The sequence below is a fragment of the Hydra vulgaris genome, chromosome 13 (assembly GCF_038396675.1).
Source record: "Hydra vulgaris chromosome 13, alternate assembly HydraT2T_AEP".
NCBI classification, from domain to species: domain Eukaryota; kingdom Metazoa; phylum Cnidaria; class Hydrozoa; order Anthoathecata; family Hydridae; genus Hydra; species Hydra vulgaris.
Window position 1 is genome coordinate 47,494,021 of NC_088932.1, and position 24,639 is coordinate 47,518,659.

Sequence of the window (24,639 nt, forward strand, 5' to 3'; positions counted from 1 at the left end):
TGATACCTCCTACCTGTTGACTTTATTATTTAAAACTTGAAATTTTCTAAACTTGTTTAATGAGTTTTTTTCTTGGGATCAGAATAGAAGTAATGCACAGCTAACGCAAATAAAGTTTAATAATTTTACTAAGTTACTCTGCATTTAAAACTTTAAGACTGGTATCTTATTTGGCATTTTTTTATGGTATACTAAAAAAATGCCAAATAATATTTGTACTTATAATTTACATAAATTTAAAAAGTTATTATAAATTATATTAAAACTACTGCACCGATTGAACCAAGATTTTCGTGTTTTGACCAAAATATTTTACTTTAATACTTAATTACTATTTTTAATTAACTATATGTTTTTAGTTAACGAAGTTTAAAAAAAGAAATAATAATTATGATGCGATTTAATTGGATAGTTAATATTATTTCCTCACCTGTAACTTTTACTAAAAAAAAAAAATCTCTTTAAATATATCTTGAGGCTCCGAAACCTCGCGACCTTGGGTCTAGTTGTTTGAGAGACCTTAAATTTTGCTTACACTGCCTTGCAGTAGTTAGGCCACTGATACTACACGCATATAAAGATATTTACATAAAGTTTTAAATATTTCAAAGTTTAAATTTTTCATGCTCATATAAAATATTGTAGTTCTTTAAACCAGTGCAGGATTAAGACTTTTAGGGTCTGGGGATATTTTTAAGCAGGTGGGTAACAAGCTCAGTGTTGGAGCTGCTGCTGTTTTTTATATAAATCAATGATTTATATAAAAAAATACAAGAAATAAAAAATTGTTGTAAATTGTATGCCGATAATATGAAAATTATATTTTGGTGATTTCAAATAACAAGGATAACTGTGTATTGCAAGATAATTTATTAAACCTTAGTAAATGGAGTGAAAAATGGTTATAACACTTTAACAAAGAAAAGTGTAAAATTATGCATATATAGTTATGCATATAGGAAAAAAAAATCCACTCTATAATTATTATAATAGTCAACTAACAGGCAATGAAAATAGTATACTATGCGAAAAACATCTTTTGAACAATATTTAGATGTCCTAATATAAAATGGCAAATTCATGAAAATAGGATTTACACGGTTTTTCAAAAAAAGGCGAACAGAATATTAGGTCAAATAAAGTATTGGGTAAAGGGTAGGGTTGTCTATGTTGGTCTATGGAGTAATGTGGGTCTAATCAACATGGATCAGTTTTTCAGAAGAAAGGCTTTAGGTAAAAGCTTTTTTTTTCTGTATATTAAAGGTGGCTAAAATAGCACTCTAAATTTTAATTATCAGCTTATTACGTAAATTCTTAGGTATATTTTTTATTCAAAATGGTGCATACATTTAAACAAAGATTCTCATCGAAAACATTAAACTTCAAAAAAAGGGTATTAAAAATGGGGTCTTACACATAAAAAATATTTTATCTGGAAGAAAAATTATCAAATAATTAGGTTCAATTAGTTTTAAGACGGAGTGATAAATAATTTATTTGAAATAAGCAATATTGTTGGGTGAAGTAATGTGGGTCTATATGTCAATGTGTATTGTACCATTAGGAATCTAATGCTTATATAACAATAAATACTTTTAAAATGAAAATTAGTAAAAATTAGTTTATTTTTATTAGTAAAAGTTTGACTTTGTTTCTGGATTAATTTTTCTGTAGTCATGTTGCTATGGATTTATTTAGATGACTATTAAAGATGTAATGATATTATGTTTTTAATTAAAATTAGTAGATTACGCCACTTAGCAGTTTTGAAGCATTGCACATTCAATTTTTATTATATAAACATGTAATTTTTATAGGATGAATCTCTAATATATAACACAAAAACTTTTGGATAATTTTCAATTGAGCTTTTGCTTTAACTTCTTCCTTAAAAATTTTTTATAAGTACTTCGTCATATATTCAATATAGAGAATCATAAACTGATTTATTCTATATACTTAGAAAATTGGTTTAATAAAAAACTATGGAAATTGAACCACAAGAAAGCACTTCATTCTTTGGACATTTTTTGTATTTCTAATTTAGCGCTTTGAACAAGTAAATTTCTTTTTTCAAAACATCGAAGTACTATTAGGTTTAAATTTTTGATCAAATAATTTAAATATAATACATATTCAATGACTTCAGTTATATTTTTGCTATAAGTTGGTACATTTCATTGAAAAAAGATAAAAATATGACTTAAAAAATGTAACTAAACAGGGAAATGTGGGTCTATTGAATACAACTCAAAATGGTACTCCTTAGGCAACTTTAAAAACTACATATGAACATTTTTTGATGTTTTTTTTTTTTTTTTTTGTTAATTCACCTTCCCAAGGCCCAGAAGGCCACTACAGACGAGGAGGCTACTTAATTGTGGTTATAACCCTCTCTCAACTCTATAACTCCAAAACACAAAATTTGGCGAACAAGGCCGCTGCACAAAGAAACAAGTTGAGTGCGGTACTACCAGGGATGTGGTGGGGATCAAACTCGGAACCTCTCACTTATGAAACGAGCGCTCTGACCTAATATTCTGTTTGCTTTTTTTTTTGCATATTATTTAATCAGAAAGCATTTGAGTTATTATTTTTAATTCCATTATTTTAAAAAATAAAAGCAATTAAATAATGTGTAAAAAGCAGAATGACAGATTTGAGAAAATGGAGATTTTTTTTTTTTTTTTTTTTTGTTATTTCACCTCCCCAAGGCCCAGAAGGCCACTACAGATGAGGAGGCTACTTAATTGTGGTTATAACCCTCTCTCAACTCTATAACTCCGAAACACGAACCTTGACGAACAAGGCCGCTGCGCGGAGAAACAAGTTAAGCGCGGTACTACCAGGGACGTGGTGGGGATTGAACTCGGAAGCTCTCGCTTATGAAGCGAGCGCACTACCACTACACCACTACCGCAACAGATACAACTAGCTGTTGAATTTTTTATTTTTTTTTATCAATTTTGTCATTTTTTTTTTCTAATTGAACACATTGATGACTTAAAATTATCTCCTGTCTTCATGTTTTCCTGAAGTTTATAGTTTTTAAGAATTCTGTCAGGTGTGTTCTGTCAACTTCTTTCTTGCTCTTTACCTCTTTTGTTTACTTTCTCATACTGACTTAAATAGTTGTTGTTTGAAGCCATGTTGGTTGTGAATTCATTAAACAAATATTTATATTGTGAATAAGAAGGAAAATTTGGTTCAAATGATTAACTGGAAAAAAGTTTTGGTTAGATTAAAAACATTTTTTTAATAATTCTCCTAAATAATGCTTTTAAATCATTTTATTTAATGTTTTATCTTATTGTCATTTTTTTTTTAATGTTTTCATTATTGTCATTTTTTTTTTAAATAATGCTTTTATATGCTTAAATATATGCTATACTCCACCATTGAATCTTACAATTATAAATCATAGAATTAGGCTTTATTTTTTTAAATCAATTTTATCTATTAAATTAGTTATTTTTATCTTGATGTTTCTATTAAAAATAGAAACATCAAGATAAGTTCAAACTGGATATTACTTGACTCATATAATATCCAGTTTTTATCAACCGCTGATATTAAGAGTGAATACATGAAACATAACAAAATAAAAAAAGTGTTGCTCCATAGAAATTTCATATTGGTTTAATTACTAAAGTTAAAAATTTTTTTAAATAATTTTTTTAACTGGTTTCATATTGTTAGAATCAGCAGAATAAAGTTAAAAAAATTGGATTTATTTTTTTAAATAGCATAACTATTTATTTAATTATATTCAAAAGGCTATGCTATTTAAAAAATTATTAAATAGTAATAGTAATATTAAAGTTAGTAAATTTCGTTATGAATTTCTTTCCCGAGCTTTAACTTGGTAGTTGGCTTTTTTTATTTTTATTTAATGAAAATGAATTTTATGATCCTTGAGTTCTTATCCTCTTTTTTTTGACTTCGTATTGTATTTCATGTTATTGTTATTTTTGTTTTGTGTTTTTATCTATTTTAATATTTAATTAGTTTGCTTTGATTTCAAAAAGAACCAAAAAAGTTTTTACATGTTTAAATTTTTTAACTAATTTTGCTTCATTAAAACAAATATTGTGAGAATCTTTGGGTGTGACTGATGTTGACTTAAGAAGTATGGGGCAAGAAAAGTTTATGCCCAAGTTATTGACTAATAATTGATGTATATTGACTAATTTATTCATATATTGACTAGTTAAATAAAGTTTATTAAATCTTTTTTTAATACAAATATTTATACATTAAATATAAGTTCATTCATTTTACATAATTTTTATATGTTTAAAATAGTTTGGGAAAAGAGGTGTTATAACTAAATACAATGCCTATGGTATACAAATGCAAATTTTGGTACTTTGAATGAGAAACCACACAAGTATTAAAATTGTTTAAAAAAGGTTTAAGATGATGAAAACATTTACTTTTGTTTATACCATTCACTTTTATTTAAAGTAGCACAAACCGAATCTAGTTTTTCGTATTTATTTAGTATATAAGTAATGCGAGTAACAAAACATTGTGGCAAACTAGTAGTTGGAGTAGATTAGATTCTTATTGTACAAAATCTGAAAAAGAAGCAATTGATGAGCAGATAGCAACAATGATTTGTGTCTTGTGCCCTAACTTGCCTTTTAGAATGATTAGTCAATCATTCAGTTTATCAAAATGATCCATTTCTTGCGCCAGGAATTTAACACTTGTAATTAAATTAGTATTGGTGAAAAATTACATATACTGTTCACAAGAATAGCTTAACCAGCTGTTCAGGTTTGCTTCATTAGTAGTCCCTAACCATGAGTATTGGTGGTCCATAATTAGCCAGTAGTTTTTGCAATAGTAACCAAATGATAATATTGTGCTCGGATATTGATCAGATACAATCTATACATCCGGCCATCCACATACTTTTTCACAGTGTAGGTAATGATAACACATAAAATGTCAAAAATGAGACAACAATTACTAATTCATGATGATGTTAATGTTGTTAAATATCATTTCTTGGCTAATATTTTTGAACAAAGAGTTGACTTGATTGTGTGAACAAAGAATTTGTTGATCAGTTATTGATGTTGCTTCATCTGTAGGAGTTAAAAAAATCTTCATCTTTTCACAGTAGAGTATTCAAACAGCAGAAATCCACAATGAGTTAAGGAGGAATTAAATTTCTGCTCAAATTATTTAATCAGAAAGCATTTGAATTAATTATTATTTTTAATTTTTTGCTTTAGTTTGAAAAGTTCTCTGTGACAAGACCTGATGGTTTTCTTTTTATATCTGTATTCTTATTTTTATTCTTAATATTTTAATATCTTCGTAAATTTTTTTTTACATGTTAGTATCTGTATGTTAAATATTGTAAAATAAACCACACAAAAAAAATCAATGGATTTGTTGGATTGATTCTTTGACAATTTGTAATTGTACTTAACGTGTCACTCTGAAACTAACAGTCAATCTGAAATTATGTTTTTTTTTTCTGAAGTTATTATTTTAAAAAAATTTAAATTGTTTCAAATTGACACATTATGATTTTATTTTACTGCCTCCTTAGTCTTAAAGGAGAAGTGAATAATAAAAATAAAAAGTATGCAAAAGAGACTGGTAAAAAGTATTGGTTCTTTTTTAAAAAATGATCAAGCATAACAACTAACAATGCAAAAAAAAAAACTATTAAATATGAAACATGAAATATTAAAGCCATTTAAACATGAAATAAAAAATTATTATAATAGCAATATTAGCATATAACAATTTTTTTAAACTAAAATCTCTTTTAATTATGATTTTTAATCAATTCTTTTTCAGATTGGAAGTTGTTGGAATTCATATTTTCAAACATGGGATAAAACATCAGATGAGACCTACGTTCTTCATGATCTTGAATGTCCTGAATTAAGCCAAATAATTGATGCCCAAGTTTTAAATGAAATCCAACAATTTTTGCTTGTTTTAGATCAGCATTGGAATGCAGAGTTTTCAAAGTATGACTTATCAAGACCATCTTGTCTTGTTGAAAGCACTTCTGGACATTTTGTTGCAAAAACATATTCTTCGTTGCTCCTTAAGGTTTGTCTATTTAAATAACTTATTAATTTATTTATGTATTATAAATTAAGAAGTTTTATTTTGAAGAAAAATTATTTTCAGCTAAATCTTGCATCAGGTTACTAAAACATGCAAATACATATCAATATATATAAAACAAAGCCATAGATAAAGCTAAACTAACTACAAGGGAGCATGTTGAGCAATGTGGTAGTGGTGTATTGATAGATACTTCCTTCATATGCAAGAAGTTCTAATTTTAATTGCTAAGAAATCTTTTGTAGTTCCATATTCAACTTGTTTCCCTGTGCAGAAGCCTAGTAGTAGTTGTCAAGGTAACCAGTAGCCTTGACAACTACTGCAATTTGTTACAAAAACAAGGACTTTTTGTAAAAAATTGTAAGCAGTAATGACAAAATGAGTTTTTGAATCGATGCTAATTAGTAGCTAAATTGTCTAAATGCAATATTAATTGAATAAATTATTTAATTCTTTGTGTTTTATTGGATATCAAAGCTATAATATAGTATGAGTTGCTAAAACCAAACTTAAATATTAATGCTGAAGAGTACTCACTGTAATTTTGATGATTCAATAGAAAAATTTAAGAAAAAAGGTTCAGACCAGATTCAGAATATATACTAACTTTTGTAAAGCACGATGTGATAATGGTTGGAGGTTGGCTGCAAGAGCAGGTCCAACTATGTTTACAATGCGTTTTTGCACATTGTCTGAAAAAGAAAAAGCATCATTGGAAGATCTGCCCCAGATATGGCAACGGCATTCCATACAAGGACAGATTTGAGATTTATAGAGAATAGAATCCTGAGTAAAAAAGTGGCAAAAACAATAAAGAGATGCAACCTTAGCAGATGGTTTCCAAGAAAGATTGAAATTAAGAGTTAATCCTAGAAAATGAAGAGTAGATGACTCATCAAGTACATTACCATTCATAAATATAGAAAGATCTAGATTATTGCAATAACAATTAGCTAAAAAAAGTTGTGTATTATCTGAGTTAAAGTTCACCATCCACTGAGAGCCCCATGCTGTAGCATAAGTGAGATCCTTTTCAAGCTCAGATTCCCCCTACAAGTAATCAGAGAGTGTTGGCTTCTTATCAAGTCAAATATAAATGGTAGTGTCATCAGCAAATAGATGTGAGAATTTCAAGGAGATATTTGATGTAAATTTAAAAAAGTGTAGGGCCAAGGATTGAACCCTGAAGTTACAGAGTATGAAGAAGAGTGCTGTCCATTGTGGACAACTTTTATACTACAATTGGTAAGGTAGGATTCAATAATCTTAAAGATGTTACCTGATACATCGTATGAGAGAGCTTATGAAGAAGACCAGCATGCCAAACTTTATCAAAAGCTTTAGAATTGTCGAGGGGGATAGCCTTAGCCTCTCCACATCTATCTAATGCACTATAAAACCTATGAGTTATTACTGTTAACAAATCAGCAGTAAAATAAAAAGATCAAAGTCCATGTTGATGATCAAAAAGTATGTTATTAGATTCAAGATGAGAGATTAATTGTTTGTTAATTAAAGGCTCAAAAACTTTGCTTATTATAGTAAGAAGACTAGTGGAACAGAAATCAGACAAGTCAGATCGCTCTCCAGAGTTTTGTAAAGTAGGAATAACAGACACCACTTTCCAGCAGGCTGGAAGACAAGTCTCTAATAAGCACTTATTAAATAGGTTTGAAAGTATAGATGACTGCTCTGGAAACACTTCTGCAAGACTGCGGTAGTGGTGTAGTAGTAAAGCGCTCGCTTCATAAGCGAGAGGTTCCGAGTTCAATCCCCACCACGTCCCTGGTAGTACCGCGCTTAACTTGTTTCTCCGCGCAGCGGCCTTGTTCGTCGAGGTTCGTGTTTTGGAGTTATAGAGTTGAGAGAGGGTTATAACCACTATTAAGTAGCCTCCTAATCTGTAGTGGCCTTCTAGGCCTTGAGGAGGTGAATAACAAAAAAAAAAAAAAAAAAAAAAAAAAAAAAAAAATAAAATAACAAGGATGTTGTCCGGACCACAAGCTGTAGAAGAGTCTAAGCAGGAAATCACTTTACATACAGAAGCTGGAGTGATAAGAAGGTCAGGCAATGGATTAATCTGTTTGTCGACTATATCAGGTAGAACGCAAATAGTGGAAGTAAGAGATAATCATATATAATATAATCACGTGTCAGGTCAGGTTATCCTGGTAACATGTAACCCAGTACAATCTGCTTTATGTCCTGCTGCCTTGTAGGATACGCTTTTTTAGGCAAAGGCTAGGAGAAGCTAACTCAGACTTAAAATAGCCCCTGTTTTGGGGTTCTTGGTTGAGTAAAGGCTAGAGACAGTGTCTCAATAAAAATATTCATCTTGGGCAGATGTTAAATGCATCCGGCTACTGTCTTGTAGAAGGCCACCTAGGCAAAGACTTAAGGAGTAAGCAGGTTCTATCTGTTGACCAGCCTTGCAACCCTTTTTCATCTATTAGGTTGGCACAGATGTATTTTTAATCCATTGTTTCCAGTTTAGGATGTTAAATGCTGGATCTTCTTGACTCAATGCATGGGTTTTGCTTGTGTCTCTGTTTTTATGACTAGGCTAACTCATTCTCTTATCTCCTAATGGGGGTACAGCTCTAAAACTCAGTTTTATGGTTCTGAGGCCAGCTGGTAATCAGGTTTCCTGAACTCTGTGGTAACTCTCAGAGAGGCTGATTCCATCAACAACTGAAAAATATCAGAGTACTACCAGTGCCATGTTGGGCATGGATGGTATCTCTGTTCATACTTTTAATGTGCATTGTTGAGGCCACATTTGGAGCCCTTTGTTATGACTTAAGGTTTATTAATAGTAGTGAGGCAATTGCTTGGACTATTTAATAGTGTACTGAGTACTATCTATGCTTTGAGTCAAGTTCTTTAAAAAATTTAAAATGACCAAAGTACCAAAAACTATAAAACACAAAAAACCATTGTCATCATCAAGTTCTCTAAATCTATCATTCACTAATATTTGTGGTCTTCGAAGTAACTTTTCTTCTGTTGAAACTTATCTCTTTCAAAGTTCACCAGACCTACTTACTCTTTGTGAGACTAATTTGAGTTCAGCTGTCTTGTCTTGTGATTTTAGTGTTGATGGTTATCTTCCTTTAATTCTTTAAGACTCCAGTAGTCACATGTTTGGCCTGGGCATTTATATTCGTAAAAATTCACCCATTTGTTGGGAAACTAGGTTAGAATCCACAGACTATTCTTCTTTGTGCTTGATTTCTCCAAAACTGTTAACTCGTTCTTCTTCATCATCAGAAACCCCTATCATCGTATCTCTTACAACTACCTTAGAGCTGACTGGGACTCTTTCCATGATTTTCTTTGTGATGGCCCTTGGGTAGAAATCTTTTGTCTTCCCGTTAACAAATGTGCTTCTTACATAACTTCTTGGATTCAGGCTAACACGGAATCTTTTATTCCCTTTTGACAATTCCAAGTCAAGTCTCAACTTCTTGTTGGTTTTCCTCACATTGCGCTGCTGCAATTTCCATTTGAAACCATTACTTCCTTATCTATTAGTAAAACAATTCTTCAGAAAACAGATGTCTATTTACTATTGCTATGAAAACCATTGTAAAAAGGTTTTGTCTAATGCCAAAGCTCATTACTCTCAGATCATGAAATCTCATATTTCATCTCAAAAATTAGGTTCTCGTGACTTCTGGAGAATCTTTAACAGTATCAATAATAAGGGCAAATCTGTTGTTCCACCTCTTTTGTATGGTTCAGACTTTGCCACCTCACTTAAAGACAAAGCTGAATTGTTTGCTTCATCAATATCATCTCTTGATTCCACTAGTTGTGTTCTACTTAATATAGCCGTCAAACAGGTTGATCCATTGCTTGACATTTGTATCACTCCAGCTTCTGTATCTAAAGTGATTTCTTGCTTAGATTCTTCTACAGCTTGTGGTTGGACAACATACCTGTTATAGTCTTGCAGAAGTTTTCTCCAGACCTGTCATCTATACTTTCGAAACTATTCAACAGAGTCTTGTTTTCCAGCCTGCTGGAAAGCGGCATCTGTTATCCCTATTTTCAAAAATTTTGGAGAGCGATCTGATTCGTCTAACTACCATCCCATTAGTCTTCTTATTATTATAAGCAAGGTTTTTGAATCTTTAATTAACAAGCACTTAGTCTCTCATCTTGAATCTAATAACTTACTTTCTGATTATCAATATGGATTTCGATCTTCTCGTTCTACAGCTGATTTGCTTACAGTGATAACTGATAGGTTTTATCGTCATTAAATAGAGGTGGATAGGTTAAGGCTATCGCTCTTGACATTTCTAAAGCTTTTAACAAAGTTTGGTATGCTGGTCTTCTCCATAAGCTTTCTTCCTATGGTGTATCTGGTGACTTTTTTAAGATTATTGAGTCCTTCCTTTCCAATCGTAGTATAAAATTTGTCCTCCATGGACAGCACTCTTCTTCATATCCTGTAACTTCAGGGGTTCCTCAAGGATCAATCCATGGCCCTATACTCTTTTTAATTTACATTAACGATCTTCCAGATATTCTCACACCTAAGGTGGCATTGTTCGCTGATGATGCTATCATTTATTTTTATCATGATAAGAAGCCAACACTCTCTGATTGCTTGAAGGGGATATTTGAGCTTGAAAAGGATCTCACTTCTGCTACAGCATGAAGCTCACAGTGGCTGGTGAACTTTAATTCAGATTAAAAACAATTTTTTTTAGCCAACTGTTATCGCAATAATTTAGATCTTCTTATATTTATGAATGGTAATGTACTCAATGAGTCATCTACCCTTCATCTTCTAGGATTAGCTCTTACTTCCGATCTTTCTTGGAAGTCCTATATCCATTGAATTATCCCTAAATCCATTGCAAAATTAGCATCTGGTAAGGTTGCATCTCTTTATCGTGCTTGACACTTTCTTACTCTGGATTCTATTCTTTATCTCTATAAATCTCAAATCTGTTCTTGTATGGAATACTGTTGCCATATCTAGGGCAAATTTTCCTATGATGTCCTTTCTCTTTCAGACAATGTGCAAAAATGCATTATAAACATAGTTGAACCTGCTCTTGCAGCCAATCTCTCTTGCTTCTCTTTCTCTTTTCTGCTAATACTATAATGGGCACTATTCTTAAGAGCTAGCGACTCTTGTGCCATCTACTAAAATTCATTCTCGTATTACTCGTCATTCAATTAAGTCTCATCTTTTTTTGGTGATTGTTCCTAAGTGCTTCAAAAACTCTTATTCGTCTAGTTTTTTTCCTCAAACATTAGTTCTTTGGAAGTTACTTCCTTCTACTTGCTTTCCTGATTCATATAATTTGCAATCTATTAAGTCATCTGTCAATTGTTATCTTGCTCTACAAACTTCAGGTTTTCTCTTTCAGTAACTTCCAACTCTGGTAGTGGTTGCTTGCAGCCTTGTCGGAAGCAAAGATGTTTAAAAAAAAAAAAGAGAGATGATATTAATGAGAAGTTCGTAGCAATCAATTCAGCTTTGTCTTTAGGTGAGGTGACAAAATCTGAACCATATAAGAGAGGTTAAATAATACTTCTCTCTCTCTCTCTCTCTCTCTCTCTCTCTCTCTCTCTCTCTCTCTCTCTCTCTCTCTCTCTCTCTCTCTCTCTATATATATATATATATATATATATATATATATATATATATATATATATATATATATATTTATATATATATATATATATATATATATATATATATATATATATATATATATATATATGTAAATTAAATTAGTAGAAAATCACTTAACAAAAATTTTTTTCATTGTCTCATTCCATTATAACTGCCGGTTGGTACATCAAAGCAGTCATGTATGTTTTTCTTTTTCCAAGTTTCCTTATTAAAATAAAGTAAGGTTTTTCTGCAATGTTTTGTTATACGGATTGTTTCTGCAGGAATAACTGTGTGGCTTATTGCAAATTTAATTGTTTTATCTAAAATATCTGCAGTTATTGAAGGGTAAAAATCATTAATATCAAATTGAATAAATGTACAGTCATTTTTATTTTCGATTATGGAGAGCCAATTTATAACATCAGTGGTATATTGCTTTGATGTAACAATGGGCTTATGATGGAGAAGAGATTTGTGATTTTGTTGGACTATGCATTTTAGATTTATTAAGTAAAATAATCAATATAAATGATTTAGACCTTTATTGCGACGATGGTTTAATAGTAATGTGTAAAAAATCTGGTCCACAGCTAAATGAAATTAGAAAAGATATTATAAAAATTTTTTTAAATATTTGTTTCAAATCGAAATAAACATAAATTTAAAAATTGTGAACTTTCTTGACGTCACATTTAACCTTTCTGAAAATTCATATAAGCCTTTCAAATAACCGAACGATGAATTATTGTATATTAATATTAACTCAAATCATCCACCCCAAATTCTAAAACTAATCCCATTTTTAATTAAGAACAGGCTAAACCAAATTCCTCTAATGAAAATGTATTCAATTCCTCTAAACGAATATTTGAAGATGCCCTTAAAAAGAGTGGTTTTGAAAATTTTGAACTAAAAATTGACCCTGAAAAAAAGAATACAAAAAATTAAAATATACTAGAAATGTAATTTGGTTCAACCCCTCATATAGCAAAAATGTTTCCACTAACATAAAAAATGTGTTCTTAAAATTGGTCGATAAGCATTTCTCACCCTCTAAATAAATTACATAAAATTTTTAATCAAAATACAAATAAAGTTAGCTACAGTTGTACAAAAAATATGGAAAGAATTATAAAAGGTCACATTAATGCTTTGTTAAACAAAAACAAAATCCTAAATGAAAAAACTACAGAAAATTGTAATTGTAAACAAAAAAACAATTGTCCAATGAGTGGAAGTTGTTTATCAAAAAATGTGGTATATAAATGTGTTGTTTCCTCTAAGAATGTACCAGATAAACAGTATATTGGCATAACAGAGGGCGAATAGAAAAAGCGTTTTGCCAAATAAATGCAATCTTTTAAAAATAAAAAGTATTCAAAGGACACCATTCTGTCAAAATATATATTAAAATATAATCAAAAGTTTAAAATATTGACGATTTTATACTGGTCTATCCTTAAAACAGTGCCAGCATATAACAGTATTTCCAAAAAATGTATACTATGCCTATAAAAAAATTTTGAAATAATTACACATCCAAAATAAGAACGTTTATTAAACAAAAAATCGGAATTAATTTCTAAATGCAGGCACAAAAATAAGTTTCTCCTAAAAAACTATAATAATACATGAGCTCAAATAATAAATACATTAAGTCTCCCTTTTTAAAAAATATTTTTTTTAAAAAAGGCATAAGTAATCATTTCCAAAGAATTCTTTTTACGATAGTTTCAGCAAATTCCATAAATGTAATTTGTGTTTTTAATTTTTGGTATAAAGTGAAATTTTATTAATTTTGATCATTCATTTCTGATGAGTCTTTATTGCTGAAACACAGTGTTAAATGAGAAAAATTTTCATTAAGTGATTTTCTACTAATCTCTAATTTCTCAGTTTATTTAAGAGCATTGAGCACTCTATTTTGTAGAATAAATTTTAAAATTTTTTTAATATATATATATATATATATATATATATATATATATATATATATATATACATACATATATATATATATATATATATATATATATATATATATATATATATATATATATATATATATATATATATATATATATATATATATATATATATATATGTTTATATATATGTTTATATATATATATATATATATATATGTATATTTATACATCAACTAGTTTCTCCGCGCAGTGGCCTTTTTCGTTGAGGTTTGTGATTTGGGGTTATAGAGTTGAGAGAGGGTTGTAACCACAAAAAATAGCCTCCTTGACTGTAGTGGCCCTCTTGGCCTTGGGGAGGTGAATAATTAATATATATATATATATATATATATATATATATATATATATATATATATATATATATATATATATATATATATATATATATATATAAATATATATATACTTTTTTGTAGGATTTCTAACTTTATAAAAATGCTCAATATTGTTAGTCGGCTACTCCAATGGGTTCAATTGTCAAAAATTAAAGAAAGTTCCTTACTCAATTCCCCACTTGATATTTTTCTACAGTATTTGATTTTTCAGTAGCGAAAGGTGAAATATTTTGACAATTTTGCAAATCTTTTCTATCTGCTGAACAATACTTGCATGCCTAATGATTGGATCAATGTTCGTTTCAGATAATAACTTTTAACTACCCACATCTTCTTTTTCCTCATTGTTGGAGAAATATTGTTCTCATTGTTTCCTCATTGTTGGAGATTTCCTCATTGTTGGAGAAATCTTGAAGAAATGAAGAAAGCTTGGAGAAATCATTTCCTCAATGTTGGAGAAATCTTGTTCTAAATAAGTAGATTTTTCTTTGTCTTTTAAATTGGCTGACAAAAAGTAATTATATTTATCATAAAGAACCTTGATAATCACTTATTGAATGCCATGCACTAAACATGATTGATTATTAGCACTAATTAACTTTCCCACTATCATCATTACCGATGCTCCATCTGTTGTAATTGAAACCTCATTGGCTGTTAATTGTGCAACAACTGCACCAAACTAATCATCAGCTAAATTTCTGAAGTATTTTGATATTTTTGACAAATTACTCAAATTTGTAGATGTGTATATGTTCATTGGTGTGGACATTTAATTTGGTTCATCTGGGTTATCTCTTTTTAAAAGGTTAATTTTGTGCTGTGTTGAAAGGTGTGCATGCTTGCCACTTGTACTGCCACCAGATTCTTGAAATGTTTTTGAACAATTCTTGCATTGACCTGCACTTCCATTTTGTTCCCGTATAAAATAATTCCATGGTAAATTTTTATCTATGACTGAAAAGCATAAACACATAGAGTAAAAGTAGGTCAAACCGATCACCAAACAATAAAAATCAAGTAACTTTATTATTTTTTTAAATTTTTAAACTATTTTTTTTAAATAAGATAAAAAATACCAACAAGCACATTATTTATTAATTTTTTTTTTTTTAATTGTATTTGAAAATATGAAAACTAGAAGAGAAAAAAATGATCACTTTTGGCAAAAAGTCTGTTAAAACCGATCAATATAAAATACATTTAATAAATTTAACATTTTATATATGCAAATGTATATATTTTTATATATTTTTTATATAGCATACAGAAACATGCTATATATTTTTTATATAGCATACAGAAATAATAAAAGATTTAAGGTTTACATTTTTTACAACAAAAAAAATCTGAACCCATTACAAAATTTTTTGGAAAACATGTTTTGTTGCAGAGCTAAGTATTGCAATTTGGATTCTCACATGACATCATGTCCGATTGTATTTCTTTTTTACACTTTTTGCATTTAATAACTTTTCTTCTTTTGGCTGAAGGTGTTGTAATCGGTTCTATATTTTGAGTTACTTCTTTTTCTGCAGGGTTCTGCAATGGTATTATGAGTTTGCAGATGGTTTTACGCTTTTTAGCTTGTTTTTCAGCTAATTTGAGTTACTTAACTTCTTCTCTTCTTTTGAGATGATCTGCAACACGGTGTTCTGTAATACATTGGCCAGCAATTTTCGGAATATTAGGTTGCCTCGATTTTTTTATATAAAACTGATTTTTTTCTTGAAAGAAACTTTTTAGCTCATTTTCTATTTCGATTTTTATTCTCTCGTGTAGTGCTCTGTACTTGTCAAACCTCGAAGTTGCTGTTGCTGGTTCAGAAGATAATGCTTAAGACTTTATTGTTCGCAATGGCGTTGAAGACGTCAGTTGATTAAACGTTTCGGAGATAGCTAATGCCTGTTGATTGATTTTGTTTTTATTAAGTGGAAATAACCCAGTATATTCAAAACCAGCAATAGCGTGCAAGCGTGTAAAACACTTACCACTCTCATGCACCTGTTTGAGCAACGTAGAAAAATTTTCTTTATCTAAGTTTTTGCATTTTGTGTCTTTGTAATATTTGGTAAGAACTGCCTTCCACACTAGCTTAACATGGATTGCCATGTTAAGCAAGTGTGGAAGACACCCCTGTCCAGTGGCTGAAGAATGTGAGATGAGTGGGCTGGTAGACAAATCAAAATTATATTGTTTTCCCGACATAGCAATACAGCTGTTAAACTGACGTGAGACGTATGTCTATGAAGATGTAAAATATGAGTACCACTAATGGCTTGAAATTCTGGTATATACACTTCCTTCAACCATTCAATAAATGTGTCATGCTCCATCCAACCAGATTTAGAAATTGAATATTTGATGCCAGTTGGACCACCTAAAGCCCACTGAGCCTTAAAGTTTCGTTTTGCTTTGTATACCACGAATGATGGTGTAAAGTATTCATCAGCATTACAGCAATTGTTCACTGTATAATGGATTTTTTCATTGTTACCAGTGAGTTTCAAAACACGCTTTGCACCTTTTTGACATACTATAGTTGCTTTGTCTTGATCACCACAGAAACCTGTTTCATCGCAATTCCAAATGTGACAACCAGAAGTTATCCCAGGCAATTGGTATTGTTTAGTGACAACTTCAAAATAATTATCAATTATTTCTTGCGTACAAGAATCGGCTCTGACAGATGCTAAAGTGTGAGTTTTTCTTGTGGAAATTTCTTTAGACCATCGGTTTATAAATGCATAAAAATAAGTCTTTGCCAGGCCTGCCGTTTTTAAATAGGCCTGATTGATTTGTACAAAGAAGGTAACCGCATAAGAAGTCCATGACATCATTTTGTGTTAAACCATAACCCCAATTACATAGGAGCTTAAACGCATGCACCATAATTGACTCTGTTTGCTGTGAGAGTACAGTTGTTGATCCTGATCCCTCGAAGCTAGCATTGTTGTTGTTCTTGCAACCTATTAGAGTTGAGAATGGAATGCCATATTTGAATGCAGCTTTTCTGACTGAAGTATTTTTTCCTTTTATATCATTTAATGCAGCTTCAATATCTTCTTCATTGTATGACTTTTTACTTGTTGTCATCTTGAAAGTGAATAATTAATAAACATCATTGAGTCATTTTTGTAAAATAACTTTATATAGGAAGAACCCAGAACTCCAAGTTCCTAGGTACCTAGGTGAATTAAAATCCAATAATTTAATTCACCTAGGTACCTAATTTAAAAACTCACATACTACTTAATAAAGGAATTTAAAGTAAATATGTGAATTATCGGTTTTACCAGAAAAAATTTAATATTAATTTTTCTTACTTTTTTGTCTAATATTTAACTATAAAACGAAAAAAAATTATGTAATCGGTATTAAAATTAAATTTTCTACAAGATAGAGGTAAAATTATTTTTAAACAAATTATGGTTCCTGAATTATTACGATAGCAAATAAAAGAAAAAAGCAAATTTCTACGACTCTCTTTTAAACTTTTATAAAAATAAAATGACTGAAAAATGATTTGGATTTTATTTTGACACATTTGAATAGAGGAGATGATTCTCTTTCTTCTGGTGTTTTTATTTTTTAAATATTCCTATCAGTTCCAGTTTTATTTAAATATTTCGATTAATGATCGAAAAAATAGTATGATCGGTTTGACCCGCTTTTACTCTAAATACAAAAAAGTTAAAAAAATAAGAAAACAATACCTTTAGAAGTATCGATTAAGGCCATGTTGAATTAAATTAATGTAATTTACAATGTTTATATTGTTTGTTAATAAAATGAGATCAATGTTATGCATAAATTTACTTATTATATGTATACCGTAAAATCACCTAAGTTTGGTCACTTAAGCTTTGAACAACTATTTATCATGTATAATTAAAAAATTTACAATTTTTTTTTCTGGATCATACAGAAAATTATATTGATAATTGATATTGTAAAAATAAAAAAATGAAAAATAAAAACTAGTACTCATTTAATTTAAAATAAAAACGTCTATTTTGACCGAACTTTCAATACCATCTCAAAAGTTCAGCTGCTATATAAATTCTAATAATATATAACAAACTTAACGTCACAAATAATGAAAACTAATTTTTAAATGTTGCTTTATTGTAAAATTATGATATAAATTCAGGTAATACCAGTAACTAAGGAGGGCATTGCCCCAGGTTCAAAAAAAAAGTCTTTTTGGACACCAAAGAAAACAAGAAGGAGCACATAAAATAAGGTTTTTTTAAATATAAGTAGTAGTATTTTTAATTTTTAATGTAATTAGTCAACTATTTTATTACTTTGGCCATTAACACATTTGCTACACCACTGGTTAACAAAATTAAAAATATATTTTTCAATTAATTTAAAAAGGTTTTTTCAAATGTAATTTTATCTCCAAAAATAATGTCACAAGCTTGACATTTTTTAGAACTCAAAGGACCGTCAGTTAGTTTTGAAATTATGAACAAATTTTTTATTCAAATAAAATACCGTGGTGTGTATCCATTTTAAAATTGCCAAAATTTACATGTTACCGGTAATTTTTACATTCGCAACACTTATCAACATTTCACAGTATTACTGCTAATTGTCTCCTTCGTTGTTTATCCGTGAATGACCGAAGTTAGAGTATTTCAAAATTTCACTAATTTTTAGAAAAGTAGTTAATTTTCAAAAATTAATAATTTTGTTATTGTAGATATAATTAGTTTGGTGATTCTTAATAATACTAAGATTAAATTTGATCGTTTTTTTTAATAATTTGCTTATTTTTGACTTTTTTCAAATTGTTGTTTTGCTAAAGAATTATTTCAGCAAGTTACATATAAACATTGTTATCTTTTTTATAGATTCATATTTATGAACTAATTACAAATATTGTTTGAGAAAAAAGTTTGTAAAATTTGAATTTTGCATGCTTTTTTTAAATTTTTTCTTAAATGACCGAAGTTACATGGTGACCAAACTTATCCGATTTTACGGTGTGTGTATATATATATAATATATATATATATATATATATATATATATATATATATATATATATATATATATATATATATATATATATATATATATATATTTACACACATACATACATGGTGACCAAACTTATCCGATTTTACGGTGTGTATATATATATATATATATATATATATATATATATATATATATATATATATATATATATATATATTTACACACATACATACAGTAGTGTGCAAAAAAAGCACTAACTTTTTTTTGAATAATTCATTTTTCGTTTTTAGTACATAACTTTTCACAAAAAACAAAAATTTAACAATTAATATAAATATAATTGTATTTTTCAAAAAGTTTTCTATGTAAAAGTTTAGAATTAACTAAATTTTGATTAATGTTTATTTCAAAAAAGCCAAAAATTTTACTAAAACTTATAAAGATAAAGTTTTTCAATAAAATAGTTTCATTAAGACAATATTTGATGACATATCCATTTTTTTTCAAGAATGCCTATTTTGAAAAGGTTTTCTTCAAAATACATGCTCATGTTCTCGGCCACACCATTTGGGGACCTATAGCAACAGCTCAGTAAAATGTTTTGTGATTGATTGTTTAGAATTTCAATAGTTTAAATTTCTTTGTCGCCGTCACACTCAAATCATTCCTAATATAATGCGCAATATTTTTCTTTACATAAATAAGAACTCCTCCACCGCGTTTATTGATAAGTCTCTCTTGAGAAATTAAATCAAAGTAAGGAAGATTAAAATTTGAAGTAGTTTTTAAATCTTTTTCAGTTATCCAGCTTTCGATTAAACAAATTATATTTAAAAAATTGTTGGTTTCTTGTAACAAATTGAGAAGATTTTCAAAATTGCGGTTTAGGCTTCTAATATTTATATGAAGAATTCTTAGTTGATCAAACTTATTGCTTTTTGTATACTTATAAAAAAATTCTTCTAATTTGTTAGGATAGTAATAAGAACAATCCGTAATAATGTCATTGAAATAATTAATATCTGGATCAAATTTTTCATCAGATGCTGAAAAATTACAACTAAACGATTTAAAATCATTTGTTACAGACATTTTGATTGCGTTATAAATTAGAAGCACTTTCTTAAAACTGTATGTAAAAAAAATTGTAAAAAAAATTATTTTTTATGATCTCTACAAAAAATAGAATCGAACTTGAGAATTGCGTATTTACCTTCTTTTCTCAATTTAATCACTTTATCCCAGAGTTTTTTACGCTTTTCCATTGTTTCCTTTGCAAAGTCTTTGATAAAAATTACAGTTTTTTTGAGAAAGTTTGTAAGAGGTTATGCCTTAAAATCCAAAAAAAAAGTTAGTGTTTCTAAACTTTTGCATGCTACTATATATATATGTATATATATATATATATATATATATATATATATATATATATATATATATATATATATATATATATATATATATATATATATATATATATATATATATATATATATATATATATATATATATATTTGTTATATATTTGTTATATTTCTACATATTTGTTTTATCATGTTTTGAATATTCTACTTTAATTACTTTAGATGAGATTTTCAGAATGGTTACCAGATAACCTAGAAATACCAAAGTTACATCAACCAATAAATCTCTATAGTAGTAATGATAAAATACTTTTTTTAATGGGAAAAAAAGTGAACTACTTATCAAATAAAGTGAAGTGCAAAGATTTCATTCTTAGTCTTGGTGTACAAACTGATATTAAGTTTGAATCTTTTGTAAAAGAATTCCAGTCTTGGAGAGAAGAATCATTGTTTTCCACAAGCTACGATCATTCAATAAATATTTACAAATATTTTGAGAAGCACCAGTTAGGTTATTCTAACATAATTAATGAACTTAAGCAATATCCTTTAGTATTTTTACCACACGATCAAAAAGTTCAAACATTTCCAAATGGCACTTCTGTTTTAGAGGGAAAATTTTTCTTAGTTAATAATTTGTGCTGGGAGGATCCTTCAGGAATACTCAGTAATTTCAAAGATGAAATTGCTATTAAACGCACTCTTAACAGTTATTACCCTAAGGATTTGCTCAACTTTTTTGTCAACAAGTTAGGAGTTAATAGATATCCTAGCATCCAAGAGTATATCAATCTTGCAAGATCCATTGCTAGCAAAACGGTTTTACCTGATAAAATTGCATGTGAAAAGCTATTTAATTTGTTTTCTGTTCTTGGTCACATGTTTATTATAAATAGCAAACTCAAAGAGTTAAACGAATTGAGCTTTTCAGAATCAACTGAAGAACGTAAGCAACAATACGAAGATCTTGCATCATTTATTGATCCACAGTTATTGCATGTTCATGGCAAGGATATTATAGAGGAACATATATTTCCAACGTCCAACAACACTTTCTGTTGTATATCTGAACTTCCTCTTCTGGCTGAATACAATAGCCTTTCAAAGGTTTTTCAAGAAAGTAGACAAGTACCATTAATTTTCTTTGATTCTGTTTTAAATATGATAAATTTAAATAACGCCAAACGGATAACAGATTCTTGTCTCTTGAAATTTTTTAAGATCATGATTTTTTTCAAAGCTTGTGGTATTAGACTCCTTTCAGATGTTTTTATGGAACCTGAAATTACTACAACATTTATGGAAAGAGGTTGCTCAAAGTGGGAAAAGACTCTTCACGACATCTCTCCGATAGTTCAGCGTTATTTAAAAGCAAAGATACCTTTAGTTTATGAACAACTTTGCTCAAAGGATTTTCATACGTACTTGCAAAATTCGACTATATTTACTGTAGAAAAACTTGAAGCTGTTTACCGTCTCTCTGACCGAAACAGTGTAAATATTTCTCAAGTAAAAATAGCTTTAGTATTAGATGCTGAAGCAAAACATGCAACCGTCTATATTACTTCAGAGTATGCTGAAGAAAAATCAAAGTTTGAGAATATACTTGATGAAATTTTAAGTTTGTTTGTCGGTAGTAATGAGAAATATAAGGAAGAATTGCTTGACTTTATTCTTACGTATTTAACGGTAAAAAATAAAGATGAATGTCTAAAGCGCAAGAATATACCTGAGATTTCTTCTCCTGAGAAAATATGGCATTACTCTGAGCCTAAATTAGTCAAATATAGTCATCAAACAGTTCCAGTCGTAAAAGAGTTACCAATTGAAAATGCTTCGTTACCTGTCGAAAATAAAGGATTAACATGTTGGCCCCCACGTAATCCTGCTGGTTTAGGTTTCGTTGCAAAGCCAGAATCATTAAAAAATGCTGAAAAAGAAGTTCATGAGAAATGGAAGGCTCCTGTGTACCCCGAATGTGCTGAGAATAATCATTTGGTAGCACCTATGGCTAATCAATCACTGGAAAGAAATTCTAATACACTGGAAAGAAAGTCTAATACAAAGCCAGAATCGTTAAAAAATGCTGAAAAAGAAGTTCTTGAGAAATGGAAGGGTCCTGTCAACCCTGAATGTGCTGAAAATAATTATTTGGTAGAACCTATGGCTAATCAATCACTGGAAAGAAATTCTAATACTCTTTCAGATAAAACAAAGGCCGAATCAGATTATTTAGTAGTTAATCAAAATTTTGATTCTAAGAACGAAATTTTAAACAACTTGCAACAAATAAGTTCTTTAGGTGCTCAATCATGTTTACCGTCCAACTCTGACAAAATTTGTAATTTACCTTCTAACCCAGTTGCAGTTCATAGTGTAAATTGCGATGAAAGATTAAATCGATGGAAAAAATGGAATCAAGTAAACCAAACAATGAAACCACATAATGAGCAATTGCCTTTAAGAAATAAAAATAACTTTAGCTGTGGCAAACTAAAATCATGCAATTTTGAAAAGTTTGAAAATCCTGTCATAGAAGACCAGTATGAAGACCTGCCTATAATCATTCAAGGTACTTTAAAAGATTTTGAAAAATCTAAGATTGATAAAGAAAAATCTGATAGAAGCGGATATTTTGGCGAGTTTATTGTTTATCGCCATATTCAGGAAATTTATAAAGATGACATTACAGAAGGCAAGGTAAAAATATTCTGGCTCAATGAAAGAGAAGAGACAGGCGATCCTTATGATATTAAAATAGAGTTTACTGACCAGAAAGTAGAATCAGAAAATTCAAATATAAAGTGTATATATATTGAAGTAAAAACGAGCTATTTGGATGGAAAAAAGGAATTTGAGATCTCAGCTAACCAGCTTCGGTTTGCTTTTGACCAACAAGCTAGCTTTCATCTGTATCGTGTAACAGGTTTAAACGAAAACCTTAGAGTAAGACGTTTAGTTAATTTGTCAATGTACATGGATAGTAAGTCTGTTCAACTTTTTATGGTACTATAACGTTTTTAATGTCATTGCAATTTTGAACAGTTATGTACTTTCAAATTATTGCATTTTAACGAGTTTAAAATATTATTTTTAACGAATATGTATTGTAGCTACAATACTATTTTTTATTTTTTTGTAATTTCTTTACTTATTAATTTACTTCTTTTTTTTTTTTAACTTTTTTAATGCTTAAAAAGTTTTACATTTTAATCGTTAGTTAAAAACTTTTTTTGTGTGTGTGTTTTTCCCTAGTTCATATAGCTTGTTAGTTCTCAATTGGCGATATTTCATTTATTTGCAGCTTAAGCTATTTTTATAATATTTTAAATTTTATTATCTCTTTTCACGAAGTTTAAAGAAATATATCGTCAAAGAAATTTGTATATGCATATTATATATTACAGATTTTTAATTTTATTTTTGCCTTTTTATTCGTTTATTGCAAATAGCTGATAAAATTTGATAATTAATATTCAGTTTTAACTAACATGCGTAATTTGAGTATTGTGGATTATCCTTCTCAGGTTGTCATATAGTGACCACATACCAAAGTCCGCAAAGACAAGTTTAGCTTAGAGCATTATAACTCGCTTTGACGGACCAATAGCAAGTATGTTTAGGAAGAACAGAAGAAGATTAAAACTCAGGAAAAAAATAACAGAGTTTAAAAAAGATAACAGCGAGAAAAGCCGAAAGATATTACATTAGAGGTTAGTTAATGGGTAATTTCTTAATAATAACTCTTAATCAATAAAGCATTTTTAATTCTGTATACTAAATAGTGGTACAAAATGACTATTGCTGCAATATTTTTTTACAAACAATGTGTTTTTAACTCATGTACCATCGCAACATATAGCATATTTGTTTTATTGGGCCGAATAACACAAAGTGTAATCGGTCCACCTGCAGATCCTTTAAGTAATGCAAATTATATTGCAAATTACTTGGTTTACGTGTAGGTGGATGTAGATTTTCAAAAAAAATATTGTTAAAGTCTTTTTGCTACTGTTGACTTCAGCAAATATTTTAATAGAACATGAACTTTTGATCATATTAAAAATGCCAAATCATCTTTGTTAAATAAAAAAAATTATTTACCTAAAAAGAAAAACAGTTGATAATTTCTGCGTTGGATTTTTTTTTTCCAATTTTTTTTTTTTTTTTTTTTAAACATCTTTGCTTCCAACAAGGCTGCAAGCAGCCACTAATTA

At 29.0% G+C, this 24,639-nt stretch overlaps 1 protein-coding gene across 1 annotated transcript in view; it reads left to right on the forward strand.

Annotated features, from left to right (window-relative positions):
* The window catches only part of LOC136090199 (uncharacterized), a 97,767-nt gene extending 73,925 nt beyond the window's left edge, over positions 1 to 23,842 (forward strand). The window contains exons 21-22 of the mRNA XM_065816399.1: positions 5,824 to 6,084; positions 20,645 to 23,842. Of these exons, the coding sequence (XP_065672471.1) occupies positions 5,824 to 6,084; positions 20,645 to 23,437 (3,054 nt within the window). The 3' untranslated portion in view covers positions 23,438 to 23,842. The remainder of the gene's footprint in view (positions 1 to 5,823; positions 6,085 to 20,644) is intronic.
* The last annotated feature ends 797 nt before the right edge of the window (positions 23,843 to 24,639 follow it).